Source organism: Cervus elaphus, chromosome 23 (genome assembly GCF_910594005.1).
Source record: "Cervus elaphus chromosome 23, mCerEla1.1, whole genome shotgun sequence".
Taxonomy (NCBI): Eukaryota; Metazoa; Chordata; class Mammalia; order Artiodactyla; family Cervidae; genus Cervus; species Cervus elaphus.
In genome coordinates this window covers 18,924,853-18,946,478 of record NC_057837.1, presented here as the reverse complement: position 1 = coordinate 18,946,478, position 21,626 = coordinate 18,924,853, and the positions used below count along the sequence as shown (strand labels likewise).

Sequence of the window (21,626 nt, the reverse complement as noted above, 5' to 3'; positions counted from 1 at the left end):
TCAGGAAGACTTCACTCAGGAGGAGGTTATAGAAGCAGGACTGGTCTCCAGGCCAGATGTGTACATTTTAGGGGAGGTTTCCTCTTATTTCATAGTTTCTGATTCAAAGAAGACAGGGGTGCAAACTCCCTCAATGTTAATTGATGGGCAACAGCCTAATCTCTGTGTGTTATATAGATGCCTGATTATGAGCTGAGAAGTCTTCTGCCTAACACCAAAATGGAAATAAAGTAGCAGTTAGAGCAATTCTATCCGTCAGTGTTCCTGGACATGAAAATATAATGATGAAAGATGATCTACCTGAAAATGCATTCAGGAGGAGTGGTATATCAACAAGAAAAACTCCCGTATAAAAGGATGCTAATTCTAGTGTTCTGAAGCACTGAATATGGAAATGTGATCGTATTTAATTTAAAGCTGATACTGCTCATGGGCCAGGCTCCGTGTTCTCTACGCCTATAGTTTACTTCCTCCATGCACGTGACTTAGCTCTGGCTGAGTCCATCCACAGGACACATCTGGTGTGAGTGCAGCCTGCAGGTTGGGCTTGAGTCCTCAACTTCGTGGTCTTGACTTATCTATAACTCCCTGAGTTATTGAGGTCAACCTCAGGACCATAAATCAGGAAATTCTATGAAAACAAAAACTCTTGTACACATTTTACAATTAAAAAAAGCTAAAAGGAAGGGATTCATAATGCAGGATAACTACTTTTTGAAGAGTTAAGTGGTGATACCATCTGTTTTCAATTTTAAACCATCATCTTGATATGTTTAGGGTTTTAATTTATGGAACAATCAAGCAATCTTTATATTTAACATTAAATACCTGAATATTATAAATCACCTCCAATGAACATTTATGGGAGAGTTTCAGAGCAACTTCTGAACAACTTGTCACTTTTATTGTGTAGCCATGATTTGTAAAAAAATGATATGCTAAGTAATCCTAGAGTATAATTTAGGGGCACAAAAACAACTGTCAGGAAACAGGCAGAGACTGCATTTAATGAAATCTTTACCGACTGAAGTAATAAGTATTAAATTAATCAACACAGCTTAATTGAAGCTCTATTTGTAACATTTTTTTAGACGTTATTAATGAGCCTTTATGCACTACCACTAACTTGAGCTCCATGTTCAGTGTCAACAATGAACCATTGTTCACACACACAAAAGAATAAACAGGGGCTGTGAGGGCCCTTTGTCTCTGTCCCTCCTTCCTCTCAACAGTTATTTACATGGTTGGCAAGACAGCATCTTTCAGGCACTTTAAAAGGGTCTGAAATAGCTCCAGTGAAATCCTTCAGTAAAACACACAGCAGTGAAACCTGGGAGTTAGAGAGGACTGTCAGCAGATCTCAAAGACAAAGTCCTAAAACCTGGCGCTGGCCTGGCACTCACAGTGGGGACGGGCCAGCCCCGCCTGGTAGCACCTACCTGAACATGTCTCCCAAGCCCCTCAGCTTCCCCTTCTTGGCTTTCATCTTCTCCTTCTCCTTGTCTCTGTCTTTCTTCTTTTCTTTGCCTATTTTCTCTTTCCTCCGATCGGGCTTCTCGCCTCTGTCTTGGTTTCCATTCATCTGTCTCTCCAGAGAGTGGGAAGGCTGGTCGCTGGCTGTGGATACAGATTCCCTTCCTGATCTCGAACTTTCTTCCGTGTCTTCTTCCACTTAGAAGGAAACAAACACACAAAAAAGATAAGGAACATGGGGAACCAAAGGGATAAAAATAAGGAGGCTGAAGTGGTGTGAGGGTTTCTCTCCCAAATTTCCAATGAGGCTTGCAAACGTTGTTTATTCTGAGTAGAATTAGAATGGAACATGTGATGTGGATGACTACCATGCATGTGTGTACTCCTGCGTGAAGATAATGGGCCAACGGTAAGGGTAATAGTTACAGTAATAGCAATGGTAATAGTATAGCATTAGTAATAGCAACAGGATATTATTAGTAACAGTATAGTATTAGTGTGGTAATAGTAATCTGAGTCCCAGACCAGATGGATTCCCTCATGTTGATATGGAGTCTGTACTGCTGTGGGGATAAGCAAGCCCTCATCACACAGCTGACCCCAAAGGTCCTCAGTTCCACATTTGTGAAATGAAAACAAGCAGCCTCTCACCAACAGCTTCCTTTCCTCTTGGGTAAGGGGGATGAAGCTCCACCCCAGCCCCTCAAGAATTTGTTCAATTGCACCACTCACTTAAGCACACCAATGTCAACACAGGACTTCTTTCCTTAGCCTCCCAAATATGTCCGTTTGTGATTTCTGCATAGAGAAGACTGGATGTTCACAGCCTAACTTTTTCCTTATATTGTCACTACATTGTCCTTGTGAGGCCAACTTTACAAGCCAATGTTACTGTATGTTCTAATCTGAAATAATGTTGTGCTTTGGTTGACACAATGGCAGGTGAACAGAGGTGGATGGAGTCATGAAGGCATAAATCCACAGCCTCACAGTCCTCTGAACTTTGCAGATAAAAGCTATACTTAGAGATAACAATATTCCATCCTTTGAAGCAACACTTAGTCAGCATATGGTCCAAGGGTGTACCCCCAACTTTTTGCATTTGAAAGAATGGCAAGTTTCCACCTCCAAAAGAACTTCAGGAATTTCTATTTTAGGAAGCAATAGATGCACACATGCACAGCCATCCTCATAAATCCTTTACCAGATTAGTTGCCTAGGGTTTTTCCAAATATAGTCTAAGAATTATTGGGGCTCCAGGGTACCTCTTGAAATCTGAGGTCATTTCTGCCCCCCTGCATCAAGAAAAAAAAAGTAGGAATCAGTGTTTTTGAGCTTCTTTTAACACAGAACCATATAAGACAGAAATCTTTCACAAAGAACTGACCTCTAGATCAAGTGAATATACCTTCAAGTGAAATTCAGTCTTGCCTCTCCACCAAAACTTGAGTTAGCAAGACACAAAATTACGAGTATAATAAAACTAGTCTCAGTATCATCTTACTTATAAGACAGAAACACTCACAGCCTTGGAAAACAAAACTTAGGATTACAAAAGGGGAAGAGTGGGGGAGGGATAAATTAGGAGTTTGTAAAATATACATGCTATTATACATAAAATCTATAACCAACAAGGACCCATTGTATAGCAAAGGGAATTCTACCCAATATTCTATAATAACCTACATGGGAAAAAAATCTGAAAAGTATGGATATATGTATATACACCATTGAATCTTTGCTGTACACTGCAAACTAGCACAACATTGCAAATCAACTATGTTCTAACGTGAAATAAAAATCAAATGAAAAAAACGACATGTTAGTATCTTAGTGTTCCGCTATTAAACTCTCACAGATCTTAGAAGATACGAACAAATGATGGTACAACCTTAACCAAGTTAAAAAGAATTTTTAATGCTAATTATTTAGCTAATACCCAAAGAAAGTGTAGAATTCTTTTGTTTTCACACTTGATTAAAAACATAAGGCAACCTATTTCCCATCCCATCCCAGGCTACAGTCAAATGGTAAAATTACCACTGTGTCTAAATCCAGAAGGTACTTTGGAAGTCACTTAGACCAACGTCTTCCATGTCTTGCTAAGGAAACAGAGGTTTGGGGCCGGCACACTGCCAGTGTGGGGCTCTCTGCACTGTATTCTGGCACAGCTGTACCTCAGCCAGACCTTCACGTGTTTCTCTGATCAGCTCTGTTTGTGATTGCTCAGTTCCATGCTTCATATAGCATGGATGCAGGTCATCTATCATGCAGTCACTCCACTCTCTGCCCAGAAGATCATTCCAGCAGCTGGCACCAGATCTCAAGAAACCCACTGCCAGTCTTGTGTGGTCGGCCAGCGCTGTGACTAGTGGCTGCTACTGATGAAATCACTCCCGTAGTTCAAACCAATACACACAGGGACTCAAGGACGGGCTTCCAACCAAAGAGATGAGCAGGAAGGCTGGCTTCCCTCTGCACTGGGGTAACTAGCTGGGAGCCACTCTCCTCCTCCAAGGGACAAACAAGCATTTTCAAAAGCTGATCATTTTTGTCTCTGTCAATTCCGATGGAAATAGGAATGGAGCGGGTTTGTTAGAGAAAGCCAGTTCCAACTTTGAGATGGGTGTTGCTAGAGAAAATCCACAGCCTGACAAATAAATGCTGAGTCACGGCTGTGGTGGCTGTGCTGCACACGCAAGGCAGGAGAGAGAAACGGACCTGGCCCAGGGAGGTCTCGCTGCGTGGCCCTTCCAATGGGTGCTCTCCAAGAGAATGGAAAACATAGCTTCAGCGGGGTTGCAGCCTCTTGTCTGAAAACACAAACCACCGCTTCCACACTTTGGGGGAAATGAGTGTGGTCTCGACTTGGAGGCAGTGGACCAAATCATGATGAAAACAGCTCTCAAAAGTATTCAGGAGCTGCAAAACCTATTGGTATATATACTTAAGTTAGATAAAGGGATGCTAGTCAATATTCTACAAGTCCTGCAGGCAAAACTCATTTTACCTACCTGTCCAAAGTGCTTTCTACAAACTTTTATTGTTGTACTTCTTGTGTGATACAGTCACAGGTCTGTCTGCCACTCTCTAAGCTTCTAAAATGAGAAGACCACTGGACAGACAGAAGCTGCGTATGAATGACTTTAACAGGAAGATTAGTGGTAAACTCGACTCATGGCTTTTTCCAACCAGACAAACTTTTACCCAATCTCCACATATCACTGTCCTCCGACTTCAAAACGATGCCTATGTTCCTCTAATTAAGCCTGACAACACCAGCCACACCCCAGTGACAGGAACCACAGGGAGGTCGTTGTTCTTGGTCAAGCTCTCATCGGTTTCTGGTAGGGCTTTATACTATTCTTGTTAATGCTGCACATACCGTCTAATGGATTGTATGACCCTCTACAATGTCTGAAACTATAAACAAAAAAACGAGCTCAATAAACATAAATGATTTCGTCTTCCACAGCGACCATTATCATAAATCATGAATGGAAGATCAGGAGCGATTCTGCTAGTTTTCTGCCTAATAGTTTTGGCAGAAGCACACGGGGCATATGTCTGCTCTTGGCTCTGACACAGAAAAAAGGCAGCGCCTTCATAACTAACTATATGCTGAAGTCACATTTGTTGCCAATTCCTTTCATATTCCCAATAATTTCCTGGTGTATGTAATACAACTTATCTTCAGAAGTGGGTGAAGCAGAGAAAATTAGTATTAAATCATTTATTAACTCCAGGTTTTATAACCTCACTTTGTAAAATCAAAACTCCTAGCTCAGCTTCCTGCTCAAAGCAAGTGGACTGTTTCACAATCAGACTTGCGCATTTGAGAATTCTTTATGCTTGTTCTGAACATTCTGATTTAGATGATACACTATCACAGAAACTCTTCTGGGGGTGTATGGATGTAACTAATCCTTTCGAATGCCAACTAATTAAAAATATTTAGCAATATGTGGCTTCCTATGTATAAACATAAGATGTTCTTTTAGAGTATTACATTATATATGCTTCAAACACTAAAATTATTTGATCAAGAAAAATAAGAATCTCACTTTACCCCATTCCTAGGCAGAATTACTTTGGTTTTTAAAAGCTTATGTCAATTGGTTACACAAGCTTAATTTTTTAAAAAATGTATATATTCAAGGTCATTGATAGACTAATCAAATTATTTTCAGTTTTAAAACCAATCTTTGTATAATTAATACCAGCTTTATAATAAGGTAAACAAAATATTTTATTCCCTTAAGAAAACACAAAAGATATTCAGATAAACAATTTTCAAGGAAGAAAAGCACTGGTGATATATAATGCACAAATGACTTGATCTATTGTGTTCATACAGTAAATTACAATGAAAGAACTAATCATAAACCTACATTTAGGTAATTTACTATTTTAAATGCTATATAAATTTACATTTTTTTCTCTTTAATTTTACTCTTTACATGTTGTTTGCTTTCTTTTTGCAGATAGTCTGCCCAAAGAAAGATGATTACCTCGTTCCACACAGACGGAAATTTCTATTTTTAACTAACATTTCTGCCTATTTCAACCCACTCTGTGCACTATACTATCAGCTGCTTTCCCATGTGATTATCCGTAAAGACAGATATTCTAAAGTTTCTCTTTTTAAAGAAGGTGTAACATGAAGCTGCTTATTTCTCTTCCAGGCAGCACATTCTGCAATTAAGACATACATAATTACCATGTTTTCAACAGATGCAAATACAGCGCAATTAAAATTCCACTCCATGTGACAAATTCAGCTACTCAGTTCTGCAAGTTATCCTATTAGGACTGGGTCAAGAAATTTGGAAAAGATTAAGCCCTTAGATAGTAAAAAGTCATTGGGAAAATGACCTTAGGTGTCCACTGAACCTCAAAGTTCTGTAACTTCTGCCATAAATAAACACTTTGTTCAATCTGGTCATCACACACAATTCACTGTCAAGAGTTGACTCTAAACCACATGGTCATTCACCATTTTTTTCCATTGAGAAGCAATACAACATTGGGGACTGTAATGATCTCTGTTGCCTGTTTATCCCAAATCTATTTCTCCCTTTCTCCTTTCTAATGGAACTCTGAGTGTGTTCAGGAATATGATCCAGCTTCGAGGGATGAATCCATTACTAGGTTTACACTGGCTTATGGGTCCATGCCCCTGTCTACTCTTATTAGTCCAAGAATGGCCCCAACACCTTGAAAGGACATATTCTATGCTTGGGGAGATGACTCACTCCCTTCACTTGGATGTGATCAAGAAAGCACTAGGATTTTGAGCCCTGCAGTTACCTTCTGGATAAACTGACTTGTGGATGGTGTGGCAGAAAGATCAGATAGATAGCAGAGCTTTGATAACACCTTAGGCTGTTATCTCTGAAGCTGCCCAACTATAGAACCAGGTAGGACAGTGTATTCCCTCAAGGTTTGAATTGGTCTGAACTGATTTTTCTACTAAATGCAGCTGAAAGCATCTTAATAGGTACATTACATAAATCAAACTTCAGAGCAGCTGTGGAATATCCACTGCACTATTTATCACAAGTGTAAGATTTAGCAGTTAATATCACTCTAGGTAGCTTTGACAATTTTACTAAAATTAAGTGATTTTCTCAGACTTATTACTAGTGTGAAATGAGTTGGTACAAACATTTAGAGAAATATAAAACAGAGAAACACAAAATTAAAATGACAACATTACTTCTTACTCATCAGTGAACAAGTACTCTCCTTTGAGGGCATAGCTCAAAAGAGTGTTATTAAATATTTGCTGAATAAATTGAACAAATAGCCCATCATATGAAAAACATCCTTTATTGCTCCCTGTTTAGAAAGAGCTACTCTAGTAATAGCAATATCGAATAATAGAAACACATACTCTTGAGTAATTTACAATTTACTTTGCAAGACAAAGTATTAAAGGTAATAATTGGACACAAGAGTATGCAGTCTTCAGAATCTACCTGCTTAAAATTTAAAATGAATGAGTTAAAATGAGGCATTAATAGCTGGAAAATTTCACTAGATTTAGTAAATCCACTGACCACTACCAATTTCTACTGACTAATGCTAGTTAAAATACAGTGTAACAAAAATAAATGAGGACTGAACTCCCAGGTACTGCAAAGTCCTGTATAGTATTTAAGAAGTTTTTATTATTAATAAATATATGTTATTTTTGTTTCTTATTTTAGTGGAATATTGACTTTGGAAAAGGAATAAAAGATGTAGGAAATGAACAGCTAGTGACACAGATGGTGTCGAATAATAGGATCTGCTTTTCTAGACCCTGACTTTTAACATTAGAATGATGAGCTCTTGGCAATGGAAAAACTTAGCTTTTTCAGAACATTTGAAAAACACACAGACACACACACACAAAGCTGGCAAGAAACATGAAGAATTAAACAGCTTTTATACTAAAATGTGGGGTGAGAATAATAACTGATATCATGAGGAACAGAGAGACTACTGAAAGGAGAAAAAGGCACAAAGGAAGTGGATGACATTTATCAGTGGTCTTAGAGAAGGGGTTTCTGTGACTGGAGGAATGTTCAAATACTTGATTCCTAAAACCCAGTGTTCTAAAATTAGATTTATTTCATTAAAAAAAAAATAACCACTTAGTTTACATTATGGTAAGGAGTAGAGAGAACAAAAACAAAAAATCACACTTCCAAAGAGATTAAGACTTATTACCAAAAACCATTCTTCATTTCTACTTTATATTCTAAAGTTTTCTTTAATGCCTCCCTTCAAACGGGCAGAATGTTCCTGAAGATCTTGGTAGAATGTCACCTCCTCTATCGCTCCCTGTCCAAGAGAATGCAGTAGAACAAATATAAGGGTGGTTGGACCCTCCAGTTTCTGAACCTTTGTAAATTTGCTTTCAGTGTATAATTAAATTTCACATTCAAATAATGATCTATAATGGGTACTGTTTCCTGTACACAGAGAACAACAAAGAAAGAAGCTGAAGGCTTTCCTTTCAGCAGACCCAATGGACTGACTACACAATGAACACAGTAGCACTTATAACCCCACTGTCGGAATTGCCACTAAGAATTTTATTTTTATCATGGATTGAACTGGTGTCAAATGTATATTTTAACATATACAAAAAATTTATGGTGTCAAGGAAGGAGAGTCCAGGTCACTGCTCTGACTCTATTAAGTGGAAAAACAAGAGCAAAAATAAAGAATAACATAAGAATGTGCAAAAGTGATGGAACAGTGAAGGGTGAGCATCACTATTTAATGAGAAGTCAAAATGACTGTCCCCGAAAAGTCAGTGTTCTCAACTCCCATGCCATGCAACCCTTATTGAGAGAGTCACAAAAATGTCTCAATTTTATAAAAATACTAAGAAGGCTCATACACATCTGTATACAGATTTTCCTTGACTTCTAGTGGGGTTATGGCACAATAAACTCCAACATAATACTGAAGTCAAAAATGTACAGACTACACCTAACCTACCAAACATCACAGCTTAGGCTCATCTACCTTAAAAGTGTTCAGAACACTGACATTAGCCCACAGCTGGGCTCAGTCATCTAACACAGGGCCTAAGTTATAACCAAGTGTCAAATGTCTCATGTAATTTAGTGACTACAGTCCTGAAAGTGAAAACCAGAATGGTTTTGGGCTGTTTCCTTTTTGATCACATGGCTGACTGGGAGCTGAGGCTGCTACCACTGCCCATCATCTCTAGAGAAGATCTGCATTATCACCAACCAGGAAAAGATCCAAGGTAAAAGTCAGATGTATAATTTCTACCAAAGGCACGTCACTTTCAAACCACTGTAAAGTCAAGAAATCCTAAGTTGAACCATCGTTAAGTCGGGGAACGTCCATACTCAGAGCTTTAGGAAGTCGAGGGGAAACTAGCTAGGTTAGGGGAAAGCGTCTTGAAGAAGAAAGACAACAGTCCCATGTACAGGAGAGGGTAGGGGACAGTCAGGGCAGGGAGAAGACAGACCTCAGGGATGGTACATGGTCTGGATGAGAACGCGCACGGGAGCATGAGGACAGTGCGATTCCAGAGCTTACTCAGCAAATGAAGAGACAGCCGGACCAGTTATGAGGTCCTAATAGTAACTTCAGATATTAAATAATGAGAATTGGGGCTGGATTGGGTAGAAGGAGCAAAATTATGAGATTTCATGTGGAAAAATTAAGAAAACTTGGTAATGGAGTGATTACACAGTGAAATGATAATTCTAAGTTTCTGTGCCTGGAGGTACTAATGAGAAAAACCTCGTCACTATCATCCATCCATATGTATGAGATGCTAAGCATGTAAATGCAGTTTCTTCCTTTCCTCTGACTTTGCCAAGCATCATTACTCACCTGGAATATTGCATTACTGTCCTAGAACCAATCTTGCCACCAACACTGCTATTTACCGGCCCATCCCCAATAACCTACCCTTGATTCTACAGCCCCAACACTCATATTCTTTCACTTGAAATTCTTCAAATGCTCTTTAAGGTCCTTAGTATGAACAAAAAATTATTTAAGCAAGGCTGTCTGCACACATCAACCTCAATAGGATAATGGTGGTCCAGAGATGGTCCCCCCTCCCTAAGCTCCTGACACACCCCGATGAAGACCACTCAAGCAGGATTACTCAACTCATACCTCTTGTGAGAAGCTTCTCCCCCTCCGTTCCCCCATCCACTCGGGCTGAGTGGGCGCCCCATGCTTTGGTGCGATGCTAACCTGTGCATTACAGTGGCCCTTAACCATTAACCACACTGCTTCCCTTGAGTTGGTTTGCCCAGTGAGCTGAAGCCATCCTTAGCCCCTCTGGAACTTACAGCCTAAATATCAGATTTTAGGTCCCATGACTCATTAATACCTTATTGCAGTTTTAGTGTAACGGATTTTCCCATTAGGAAGTTTGTTTAATATTCTAAAAAACTCGCAGGACTGCAAATCACAAGGAATGCATTCTGATTTAATTCCTAAGTACTATCTTAGTCAAATATTTACATACTTTTTCTTATCAGAAAATGTTTCAAATGAGGAATCTATAATTCAGACACTTCAGATGTGACTTTTCATCATACTTTTAGCTTAACTTACTTTTCACCTAAAAAAAGAAATATAAGGAATTGACAGCTTTGGCTGTGTCACACGGTTATACTTCTATTGCATTCAGAAATGTCCTAAAATTACCCAAAGCTCCTTTTCTTAAACTGCAAGTGACACTGAAGTATACAAATTGTCATAAGAGGATTAGACAGGTTATCCTTATTCCCAGCACTTCAGAATAAATATTTTTAATAGATCAACATCCAATTATCCAAAAAGATAGATTAACCAAATGGTAAATCCTTTACAAAGTACTTCGACTCTGAAAACCATATACTGAATTCTTCCACTATGGATTTATGGTAATCTGATGGAGTTTCTTAAGATAACTATCTAATTTACATAATTTTTGCTCAAATAGGTAGTGACAAAAGATGGCTAGAAATGTAGAGGATGCTAAGAGTAGAAAAATCTGAGATACTCATGTAATCTGCTATTTTGAAGCTGACAAAATAAATGAAAATTAACCTTGAAGCTCTCAGATTAGCTAACTTCCTAACATAAATTGTTTCTTCAAATCTCATACTGCTAACCTAAGTTGTGTATACTTTAGAGCAATGGCTTTTTTTTTTTTCTTATCTCCTGTTAAGAGTACTATAAGAAAGCAGGCAAGCTCCTCAAATGCAATCTGTCTCTATGTTTTCAAGGAATAATGTTCTCACATTTAAAATTGTAAACTGGGTAGATCTTAAAATCAAGAGTACAATGAATAGGACAGTCTTTGGTTTTGTTGTGTATCACCTCCTCGATCCCGATAAAAACCTGTTCCTGAATTGATAGCAAGGCTGATGACTTGACGATTTTTAACAAAGGGTAAAAAGGAAGTGGGGGGTGTACTCTATATTTTCAAAAATAAAACAAGTCAATGTTATGTAGCATCCATGTTCTTGGTTTCAACAGAAGCTGATTTATGACGGGGGCTGTAGGAGCCTCTCGCTGAGAGCCAGGCGGGAAGTATGATTTGCATAGAAGAGGGAGCAGATTGTAGATGCCCTGACCTGTCAAACACAGGTAGGGCCTTGGAGATAATGGGTCCCAGAATACAAAGCTCCATCTTGATCCAGACAGACACAGACAACGTGGAGAGGCCAGATGGATTAAATGAGAGACAAAAACGCCGACTTCTGCCATCTCCACAGGAAGCACATAAGTGTTACAGAAGATGACAGATACCAGATACCACAAGGATCCCGCCCGGGTCTCTTGGCCCCCATTGTTGTGTGCATGCCACGACTGCAGCGCTGCTGAGAAGAGGCAAGCCTGCTCCAAGCCTGAAAGAGCATCACCGGGGAGGAGCTTGACCCGGCTGACAAGAACAATCAAGTTCGCCCTCCACGTGTGTGACTTCCATCTGTAAGGAAGGAAAGGACTGCATGGGACAGACATAGGCTGAGCGGGACAGGTTATGCCTGTCCCACCCCCAACCCCGTGCTTCCAGGGTGAACGGACGGCATCCTCACAGGACGGCCGTCTAACAGAGACCGTCGGCTCGGACAGGGTCCTCTTTCAGAGCACTGCACAACAGTGACATGGTGGCCATAACTGAGGCCCCTGAGTCCCACCTCCATACAAGAAAGGACCTCAGCCACAGGGTCCCACGAAGCACGAGGCCGTCAGGGCTCAGACATGCGACCGGGGACAGCGCCCGCCCAGCAAGGAGGCAGGGCGAGGCTGCCCAGCGACGGAGGCGCAGTGAGGGCACGAGCACAGACACGAATGCAGACAGAGAAAGAGAGTGTGCAGAACGCGCCTTGAGAATCCACTCTGAAAAGGGTGGGCTTTAGGAAACGAGAGGAGCGAACCAGACAGACTCCTTTCTCACAACGGTACCCAGTCATAAGGGAAGGCAACAGTCTCATAAGCCCCAGCAGGAACAGCAGCCTTGACAGGCCTTTTCTTGCGCAGAGGTCTCGGACACCCAGGTCCAGAGTGGGACGCAAGCGGGAGGAGTGAAACGCCAATGCCACGCGTGTGCTGCTGCTGAGGCTCGCTGTGTCTGGGGGTGTGTCTCTCACACACGCAGCGCTGCTAGTCAAGCAGGAGCCCGTACACTGATGTGACAAGCAGTCACTGACTCCGACACTTGGCCAAGCTCTGAACCTGGTTACGCAGGAATCAGACGTGGTGGCATCTTTCCTCGGAGATTTTACAGATGGTGAGAGAAGCAGGAAGGCAGGACTGAGGTTGGTAGGTAAGTAAAGGAGGACACAGAGTCATGGAAAGTTAAAACTGGAAAGGAACTCAGAAACAGAACCATCTAAACCAGAGCTTTTCCAACTTTCTCTGGCAAACTGTGAACTTCCCTTTTTTAAACTTACAGTTGACAAAGAATCACAAACTATGAAGAGTGATTTAAAAACCCCACAACTAGGAGTTCCCTGGTGGTCCAGTGATTAGGACTTGGTGTTTTCACTGCCAAGCGCCCGGGTTCAACCCCTGCTGGAGAAGTAAGAGCCCACAAGTCTCATGGGAATAAATAAATCCCCAAGACAGTTGCAGTGACAGTGGGTGTGCAGGGAGCTGGTGGCCCTGATAGAGACCACCGCTCAGCCTCCCACAAGTTTCCCAGCGCCCACTAACCACCGAGCCTCCCCTACTCAATAGACACTGAGACAGTCTGAGCATTCATGGCCTCGGCGTCCAAAGCTTCAGTTTCACAACTGAAGGAATTAAAGGAAAAGAATTTTAAGCAACTTGACCCAAATTCCAAGTGGGTGAGAAGAATGTGGAGGACCCCAAGCCAGTGCTCAGATCACTTCAGTTGTATAGTTTTGACAACCCGTGCTGCAGACATTTGAAACATACAACAGTTGCCTTTCTCTGGCCATATCCAGAGTTCCCCAGACTGGTCTGGGAGAAAACACCATCAAGTCAGGACTCTGAAAACCCAGCACTCTGTGGTTGCAGGCGCACGCGTCAGGGTGTCTGCCCCAGTTCTTGTCTAGAACTTCCCCTCTGGTTCACACATTGTAGTTCATCTGCTTACTTGGTTTTGTCTTGATGATAGTTGAGTAAAAAACTTTAATATGAAATACTTAAATCGGTTATTTCCAGTTAAAACCGGAAGCTAAGTTTATGTCAGGGACAAATTTAGACGTTCACACGATGGGAAGCTCTGGAGGCTACAGAATTAAGAACATGCCTGGTACTGATCGCTATTCCATCCCCTGCTGCATTTGAAATACGTGGTATATGTGAGAAAATTGCATTCTATGAAGGAATTTAAATAACATGTGAACCAGGACAAGAAAAAAGCTCAGGAGCAAAAACTGTATTTGTTAAAAAAACAAATACTGAGGTGCCGGAGCACTGGATCTCTTATTAAATGTGCACCCAGGACAGAGGCAAGGTCTCTAAGTGATAGAGGGTCCCCACCCTAGAAAGGCAACACAAGTAACACTGGGTGAGACTGGCAAGGCGCCCCTGAGATGCCAGGAAAAACCCAAGAGGGTTGGAAGCTCATATGACTCAGGAGCTTGGAGACCAGGCTTGGCAGCAAAAATAGGAAATATGTTCTTCATCTGGCAAGAATGGGCTGCATATATTTGAAATCACTGGCTGGATGGAGTGAAAAGCTGTCCAGATTTAAACTAAGAATTAGGTGGGGGGTGGGGGAGAAAGCAGCGCTTCTCGACTAAGCTTTGCTTTGCATGTTACATTATAGCAGAAATATTCATTTTCCCAAACACATTATATGTGACAGGCAAAGATTATATAATTTTGCTTTAAATCTCCTCAGAATGTGATTTCCATTTGAAATTCTCCTTCCCCACCACAATCTTCCTTAGGCATGTGTAATGGAAGTGGTCCCCCAAAAGTTAAACTGTCATCATTTACAATCCACCTAAATGATCTCTGCTTTAACTTTGGGTAGGGGTATCCTCTGCTGTTCTTTATCCTTTCTTTCTTCTTCTATCTTTTCCCAACAGTGTTTCTTACAATGGTTAGCCAGGTAGAGTTACTTTAAGTTAAAAAACTAAAATATGAATCAGTAGTTACAAACAATATAAGCTAATTGTTTTCTATTAGAACTCAAGTCCATTCTCTTCTAAATAAATACAATGCTGAGTTTCCTTCTTATGTTTAAACTGATTTATAAATGCTTAACTTCAACAACTGATTTATAAATGTTTAACCTCAACAACTCCCTGAAGCATACGTTTATATGTATTTTTAAACGTTACTTTTTTCTCAATATATCAATACTATGGAAAACACATTGCTCATTCACAGTAAACTTTAACTTTCAATAATCTTGGCTTAAAATATTTGGCAATTTGGAAATACACATACATAAACATATCTTGCTAGCCTAGTTCAAGGAAAGAGTAATTCATAAAAATAAAACAAAAATATGTTATCAAAATCACAGACGATTACACATATTCATTTGATATATATTACAGATATACTGTACAGCAGTGGTTTTCAAATATTTTGGTCTCAGGATACCTTTATACTCCTAAAATTTATTATGGGCTTAAAATTTTTCTGTGGATTCTATCTATCAATATTTACTGAACTAAAACTGAGAAAGTTTAAAAATACAAATTACTTCTTAAAAAATAATAGATTTCAAGTTAGCAGAAATTACATTTAAAAAAAAAAAGAAGAAGAAACCTGTATTTTCCAAAAACAATTATTAAGAAGAATGGAAAGTTTCTTTAATATCTATTTGAAAAGATTCTTCTATCTGCTCTGCATTTAGTCTCTTGCAATATCACATGACATGGTGCCTCTAGAAAAACCAACTGTACATTTGTGAGAAAATAAGAGTAAAAATGGTAAATAACATCTTCTTCATATTATGAAAATAGTTTAGACCTCCTAGATCCCTCTGAAGGGATGCTGAGGTCCCCGAGGGTTCCCTGAAGCACACTTTAAGAACTTCTTCACTATAGAGATGCTTGTCATGGCTATTCCTTCAGACATTGTACACTTACATGTCTCCATGCCTTCGTCGTCATCATCCACTGCAGGTTTATCATAGGACTTGTCAATGGCAGCTCTGAAGCTCTCATTGCATCCCCTGCCTCGGATTATCCGTGGCCTAGGGCGATGGAAAGGAATGTCCCCATTCAAAGTCACCTCGGCAACTGCTGTCTGCAGACTCTCTAAAGAGCTCGACTTCTTCAGACCCAGGGAAGGCCCCACATCTCTGCTGGGGGAACCTTGGAAGTTGGCAAAAACAAAATGTTAGAATGAGTGGTGAAAATTACATGAATGGTGAAAATCACTGAATATCTATGAATTGTAGAAAATATCAGGGACAAATTATTTGCTCAGTGTCAATTTCTGGAACGTGGGTGGCAAGATATAAAAAGTAAAGTGACAGTAACTAATTTTAACTTTTCCCAAATGTGTATTAAATTTGGTCTATTTTCTCTATTCTCATTAGGAGACATTTTAAGCTATTAGTTTCCATTTTTAGCTCAACAGATAAAATCTTTGTCAAATCATTTGCTTCAAGTTATGTTAATAATCTGAAAAACCAAAATAACCCAGAAAATCATTCTGCAAAGCAGGATAATGAAAAGGCTAAGGGAAGCAACCAAGAGTACACTTTGTAACTTAGCTGAAAACATTTTTTATCAGTTTACAGTTATTTACAATGGAAGTGAAACTTTTATCTCACTAAGTTTCATCAAGTCATCCTCATATGGGACAGGTTCAGGCAACTCAGCAAGTGAGAAAAGCACAAGACACCACATGTCACCAACTGGGCACCCTAGCACCAGGTAGAAACCTATTTCTGGAAAATGGTGGTTCTCTTGTATTGAATAGCAATACAAGATGTGAATAGAAATAAACTATATAAGTACTATCAAGAGAGAGAGAAGTAATGGAGGAAAGATGCCAGAACTGCATGTGAGGACTTATGCCTCCAGGTAAGCAAAGAGAAACAGGTGATGAACAGAAGGAAGAAGACATCACAATTACCAAGAAATTTTCAGTAGAGAAAAATTCAGAGCACTAAAACTGTGGCTTGGTGACTTGAGGATCTAGGAAGACTTAAGATTTGTAACCAAGCTTTAGAAGGCAATCTAAATGGATTTCTTTAACCAGGTAAGACAACTTCATTGATGATTGCTTGACCTGGCACTCAAATAGATGAGTTTAACTTCGAGATCACTGAAATACCTGCAACCACCAGCTGGGCAATCCAGGTTACAGAACTAGTTCTTCACTTACACTGTTAACAAGACAGGTACAAAGAAAAAAAAGGCAGGGGATAGGAGAGGCAAGATTGGATATCTTATCTCTACATGGGGCCATCAGCCCATATGTGGATCAGTAATTAAGGAGTAACTTTGATATGTTTTCACATAGAAGACAAATAGTTCTGACATGGTCGTTCCATGGCTCAGAGTATAAAACAGAATAAAAATTAAATTGGGAGAGTCAAAACAAGAATTATCTTTTTAAGATTCATTTACATGACATCTTTCACATAATCTTCACAATGGGGTAGCAGTTTTAAGTTAGAACAAGTATGTTAAAAAGGTAACATAGGCAGGAAGGCAGACAGATGATTCTAATGAAGAAAAAATATTCCATAAATTAGAGTGCTTGAGAGAAAAAGATGATTTATTTAACTTTCTCCATGCAGGTTTGTCTATATTTGATTATTTCATGACAAAAATTCACAAGGAATATTTCTTGCCAGGACGATCAATCTTACTTTTTCTCTTGATAGCACTATAATGTTTGACAAGTTCATGTTTTAAATATCCATAAAAGTCATGTCACAGGAAGGAAAATGATTTTTTTCAAAAGAGCTAAAGAAAAAGTAAGAGATTAAAGAATCAAAGAGAATGAAAAAGATGATTTCTGGGCAGGGACATTTACCTTCACATTTTCAAGAATTAGCATTGGGAAGATCTTTTCCTGAATAAGTCATGCCTATTAATTTTCATAACTTACTAGCTACATTTAGGTCCTAACAACATTTATATGCCAAACATTTGGTGTTTCCTTAGATTCATAAAGGACATATGTATGTATGTGTGTGTAATTATGTGTGCATTTATATATATACACACATATATCTATATATATATCTCCAATAAAGATATGTATGTATATATGCTCCCAGTAAAGATTAGCATTAAAACATAATTTATATATAAAAAGTTAGCTGAGACTTGATTTAATATACTCAGCACCCTAAAAACTTTAACAGTTAATTTCAGAAATGGCATGAGTATTCAAATAAATGTACATATACATATTACATACATATAAATATTGATACATATATATCTGTATATATGTATTTATGATGAAACATAAACACAAAGCAAATCTAAGATTAAAAAAAAGTGAAATTGTAACAAAATAAGCGATAGATTATATTGTAGAAATCACTGGAAGCTTACCTAACTACTCTTTTCTCTAGTTCTTAACACCATAGTATAACATTTTGGCAAAATGTTGATAATTAAATATGGTGAGTATTGGGTATAAGGGAGGTTAATAAACTACAGTCTATTTATACACAGTTGAAACTTTTCATAACATCTATTATTTGTGTATCTATAACAGGGATCAGCAAACTCTGGGTCAGATCTGGACATTTTACTAGCGCACAGTCCTGGGTCCGTTTGTCTCCATATTCTCCATGGCTGCCTTCACACCACAACAGAATTAAGCAATTGTTCCAGAGGCTGTCTGGTTTGAAAGATCTATAATATTTACTCCCTGGTTCTTTACAGAAAGAGCTTGCTGACTCCTGATCTAAAACATAGGTTTCACTCATGTAAGGTGGTATACTCATCAAAGACACTTCAACAAAAGAGTTCGTTAATATATTAGTAAGATTGCTAAATGAGGGTCACTGGGATTTACAACATCATAAACTTATCATAAAAGTTGAAAATGTCTTTCCCTATACAAGGTATAGGCAAAAGATTAATTTTATTTACACACACACAAAATCAATGTCTTTAATTTTTAAATAATATTTTGAAGCTCTTTATGTAAATCTATTAAGTCATTAGGATGCTTCATTTATTTTTATATTCAAAGATTAAATTGCTAGAAACCCAATTCTCTTATTCCCATTCTCTCTTTTCCTGTAGAAAATAAATTTACTTCCAAACTATCATACAGGACTCCTAAATCCAAGAATAAAAGAGGAAATCATAATGATACTATTTTCTTTAGGTCTCTTTTTCTACTCTTATCTACTAATACCTCTCTTGCCAGAAAAAAAGAAGAGGATGTCTTTTGCAAGGGCAAAGGGAAATGGAATTCAATTTTCATTATGAAAGGCTTATGGCTAGACAGACAATCTACACTAAAATGCCACTGTGACTCTACTAAAAACCTTTGGACTAAACTGTAAAATCATGATAATCTTAGCAATTCAAGTGAAGTGAAGAAAGGAAAATAATAAAATCTGTTCACTGTCTAATACTGGCGGGTGGGAAGAATCCAGTGGAGATATTTTATTCATTGTAGATTTAAAATCAATAGACCAGCAGATACTTCTACCTTTATGTCATAATTTTGGTCCTAAGTTTTTCCAGTTTAATTCAGTAAAACAGAGTGCACATAATATTTTTAAAATGCTCTTTTTATCTAGGAGCTAACTAACATTTTAAACACTATAAAAGCAGATGATTCAATTAGATGATAAAATCTGCCTACTCACCATAAAAGGTATTTAATGTTTTCAGTTGACATCTGGATATTATTATTATTTCTTAATCACAATAAATTGTTCTTTTCCTGTTAGTAACAGTGATTTGGTTAAATTAAATATTTTCTTCACTTAACCAATTGGCATATTATATAAAATCATGTTCTTTTAACCTGAGCAGCTCAATTTGGTTTTTATAAACATTAAATTGGACAAGGGTTACTTCTTGAAAAGCACTGAATACTATTAACTCCAAAAACTAATTACTAATTTACATATGTAAACTATCAAATAATGTTTTTCTTTAGTCCTGCTCCAGAATTCCAATGAATTTTATGTTTGATAAAAGAAATAACTACTTAATAAGGGCTGAGGCTATTGTTAATTGCCTTGCGCTACAGTTAATCCAGTGATTTATTGGATGCACTTTTTACAATCTATCTTTACAGAATGTGATAACTCCAGGCATGTCCACAGTTATCTTTACATATGTATATGGGATACACACTTTTCAAGAAGCCTAAAACTAATTACTATTGCAGGTTAAAAAGGTGAATTGAAGCTAATTAGCGCTAAGTGGTATAACTACATCATACTGGATCTACAATAATTAAAACTCTATTCCAAACCTATAATAATAAATCAAAATGCTCAACTGTACAAAGCACATGACTTTAATTACACATAAAGATTTTTCCTCTGATTACTGTTGTAAGATAACATATAAAGTAAAACCTATGATGTAAAACCCAGGTCAACATAATCCATTATTTCTACAGAAGGATTTAGGTAGCATTTTAGCAGCAAGTCCTAAATAGTTAAAAACAAAACAAAAAGCTTTTCAAGCATGTTCACAAAGTTAAGATACAGAAGCAACATATAGCCTAATTCAATGCTATGTAGCAAGGAACTAAAGCCGGCATTACCAAAAGAACTAAGGTTTTCTGAGTGACTAATGAGAGCTATATTGAACGCTGTCCTTCAGTGAAAATATTTATGTATGCACTGTTATCCTCCTAACCAAAATCACCTTTTGACAATCATTTTTTGGATGTTAAGCTAAGCATCAGATAGATGACTTTGAAACTTAAAGAATCAACCCTAAGAGATCATGCTTTCAGGATTTTGATTTTTTCTTAACTGTGACAAAACATTCCTACACAAATATAATTAAGAGAATCTGGGCTGTGTTAGCATTTCTGAAGCACTAAATTATATTTCCACTTAGTATATACTACATTGATAAATTTCTGCTCAAAGAAAATTTTCCTTTCCTTGTACAATTTGATTTCCTAAAATGAAAACATCCATGGCAGCCTGGAATATTTATGTTTACAGCCATATGATTGGCAGCTCTATAATTATGATAAACTCCTTGGACCACAGTTTCTATGGAAACAGTCTTAGTGTCCATTCTTACCTGCTTTCTGGTCATCCACTGTATTGAGTTTAGTCTCGTCAGCTACTGTTAAAAGGTAAATGTATAATGGTTAGCCCAGTTAGTCCCACAGCCCAACATGCTTCAACCATTCCCAGATCTTTCCAGTTAGGTGATAATTCTTAAATAATATTTCATGCAAATAATATGAAACATCAAGCAAACATAATCAAAAAAGGGGGGAAAGCCGTGTCTCCATGCAATGCCAGTCATCTCATTTCATGACATGTGTGTTACTGATATGTTAGCATATCATCATTAGCCAGGCAAGTCATCGCCCAATTTTCGTTTATGCATGGGATAAATTAATGCTTTTAGTCTCAAAGTAAAAACAGCCACCAGACAACAGCGTAAATACGTTACAGTTGATTAAGAAAGTGTTTTCTAATCATTCAATCAGTGCATGGATATAATTAATTAATTAATTAATTAATTTTTTTGTTTGTTTTGGTTTTTGGTGGATTTGGATTTAAAACGAGACACTACCTGATTGGTATGTGATTGAACAACTAGGATTATTTTCCTTCTCTCATTTGCTTCCAAATACTTTCTACAATAAATATGCTCTCAAATTATGATTCCAATTAAAGGCCTTAATTATCAACACAGAAGAGTTTTCATTAAATAAACTTTAAAGGACAGTGATGGAAGGAAAATATCATGAAGTAACCAAACTCTAGACATGGATTGAGATAATGGTTTCTCTCCAAAACTTTTTCTTCTACTTCAAGAATCCCAACAACCAACCAAATCGTAAGACCAATGAAATTGGTTTTAAACAGCTAACGCATTAAAACATTTCATTTTTTCAAATAAATATACATGAACAGAGCATGATATGCACATGTGTTTGTTTCTTTTCTCATCAGAAAACATATATATTAACATATTGCACATGATGTAAACATGCCACTTAGGAGAAATGTAGTTATCTCAAACTTCAAGAAAAACTAA

The 21,626-nt window shown here is 38.0% G+C and overlaps 1 protein-coding gene across 20 annotated transcripts in view; it reads right to left on the bottom strand.

The window, feature by feature from the left end:
* PARD3 (par-3 family cell polarity regulator) overlaps positions 1-21,626 on the bottom strand; it is a 556,192-nt gene that overhangs the window by 177,575 nt on the left and 356,991 nt on the right. For 16 of the 20 annotated variants that reach the window (XM_043885073.1, XM_043885063.1, XM_043885076.1 and 13 more), the window contains 3 exons: positions 20,655-20,699; positions 15,534-15,761; positions 1,440-1,671 (listed from right to left, as the gene is read on the bottom strand). In XM_043885073.1, coding sequence (XP_043741008.1) covers positions 1,440-1,671; positions 15,534-15,761; positions 20,655-20,699 — 505 coding nt within the window. The remainder of the gene's footprint in view (positions 1-1,439; positions 1,672-15,533; positions 15,762-20,654; positions 20,700-21,626) is intronic. The other 4 variants (XM_043885067.1, XM_043885081.1, XM_043885066.1 and 1 more) reach the window with 1 other exon arrangement.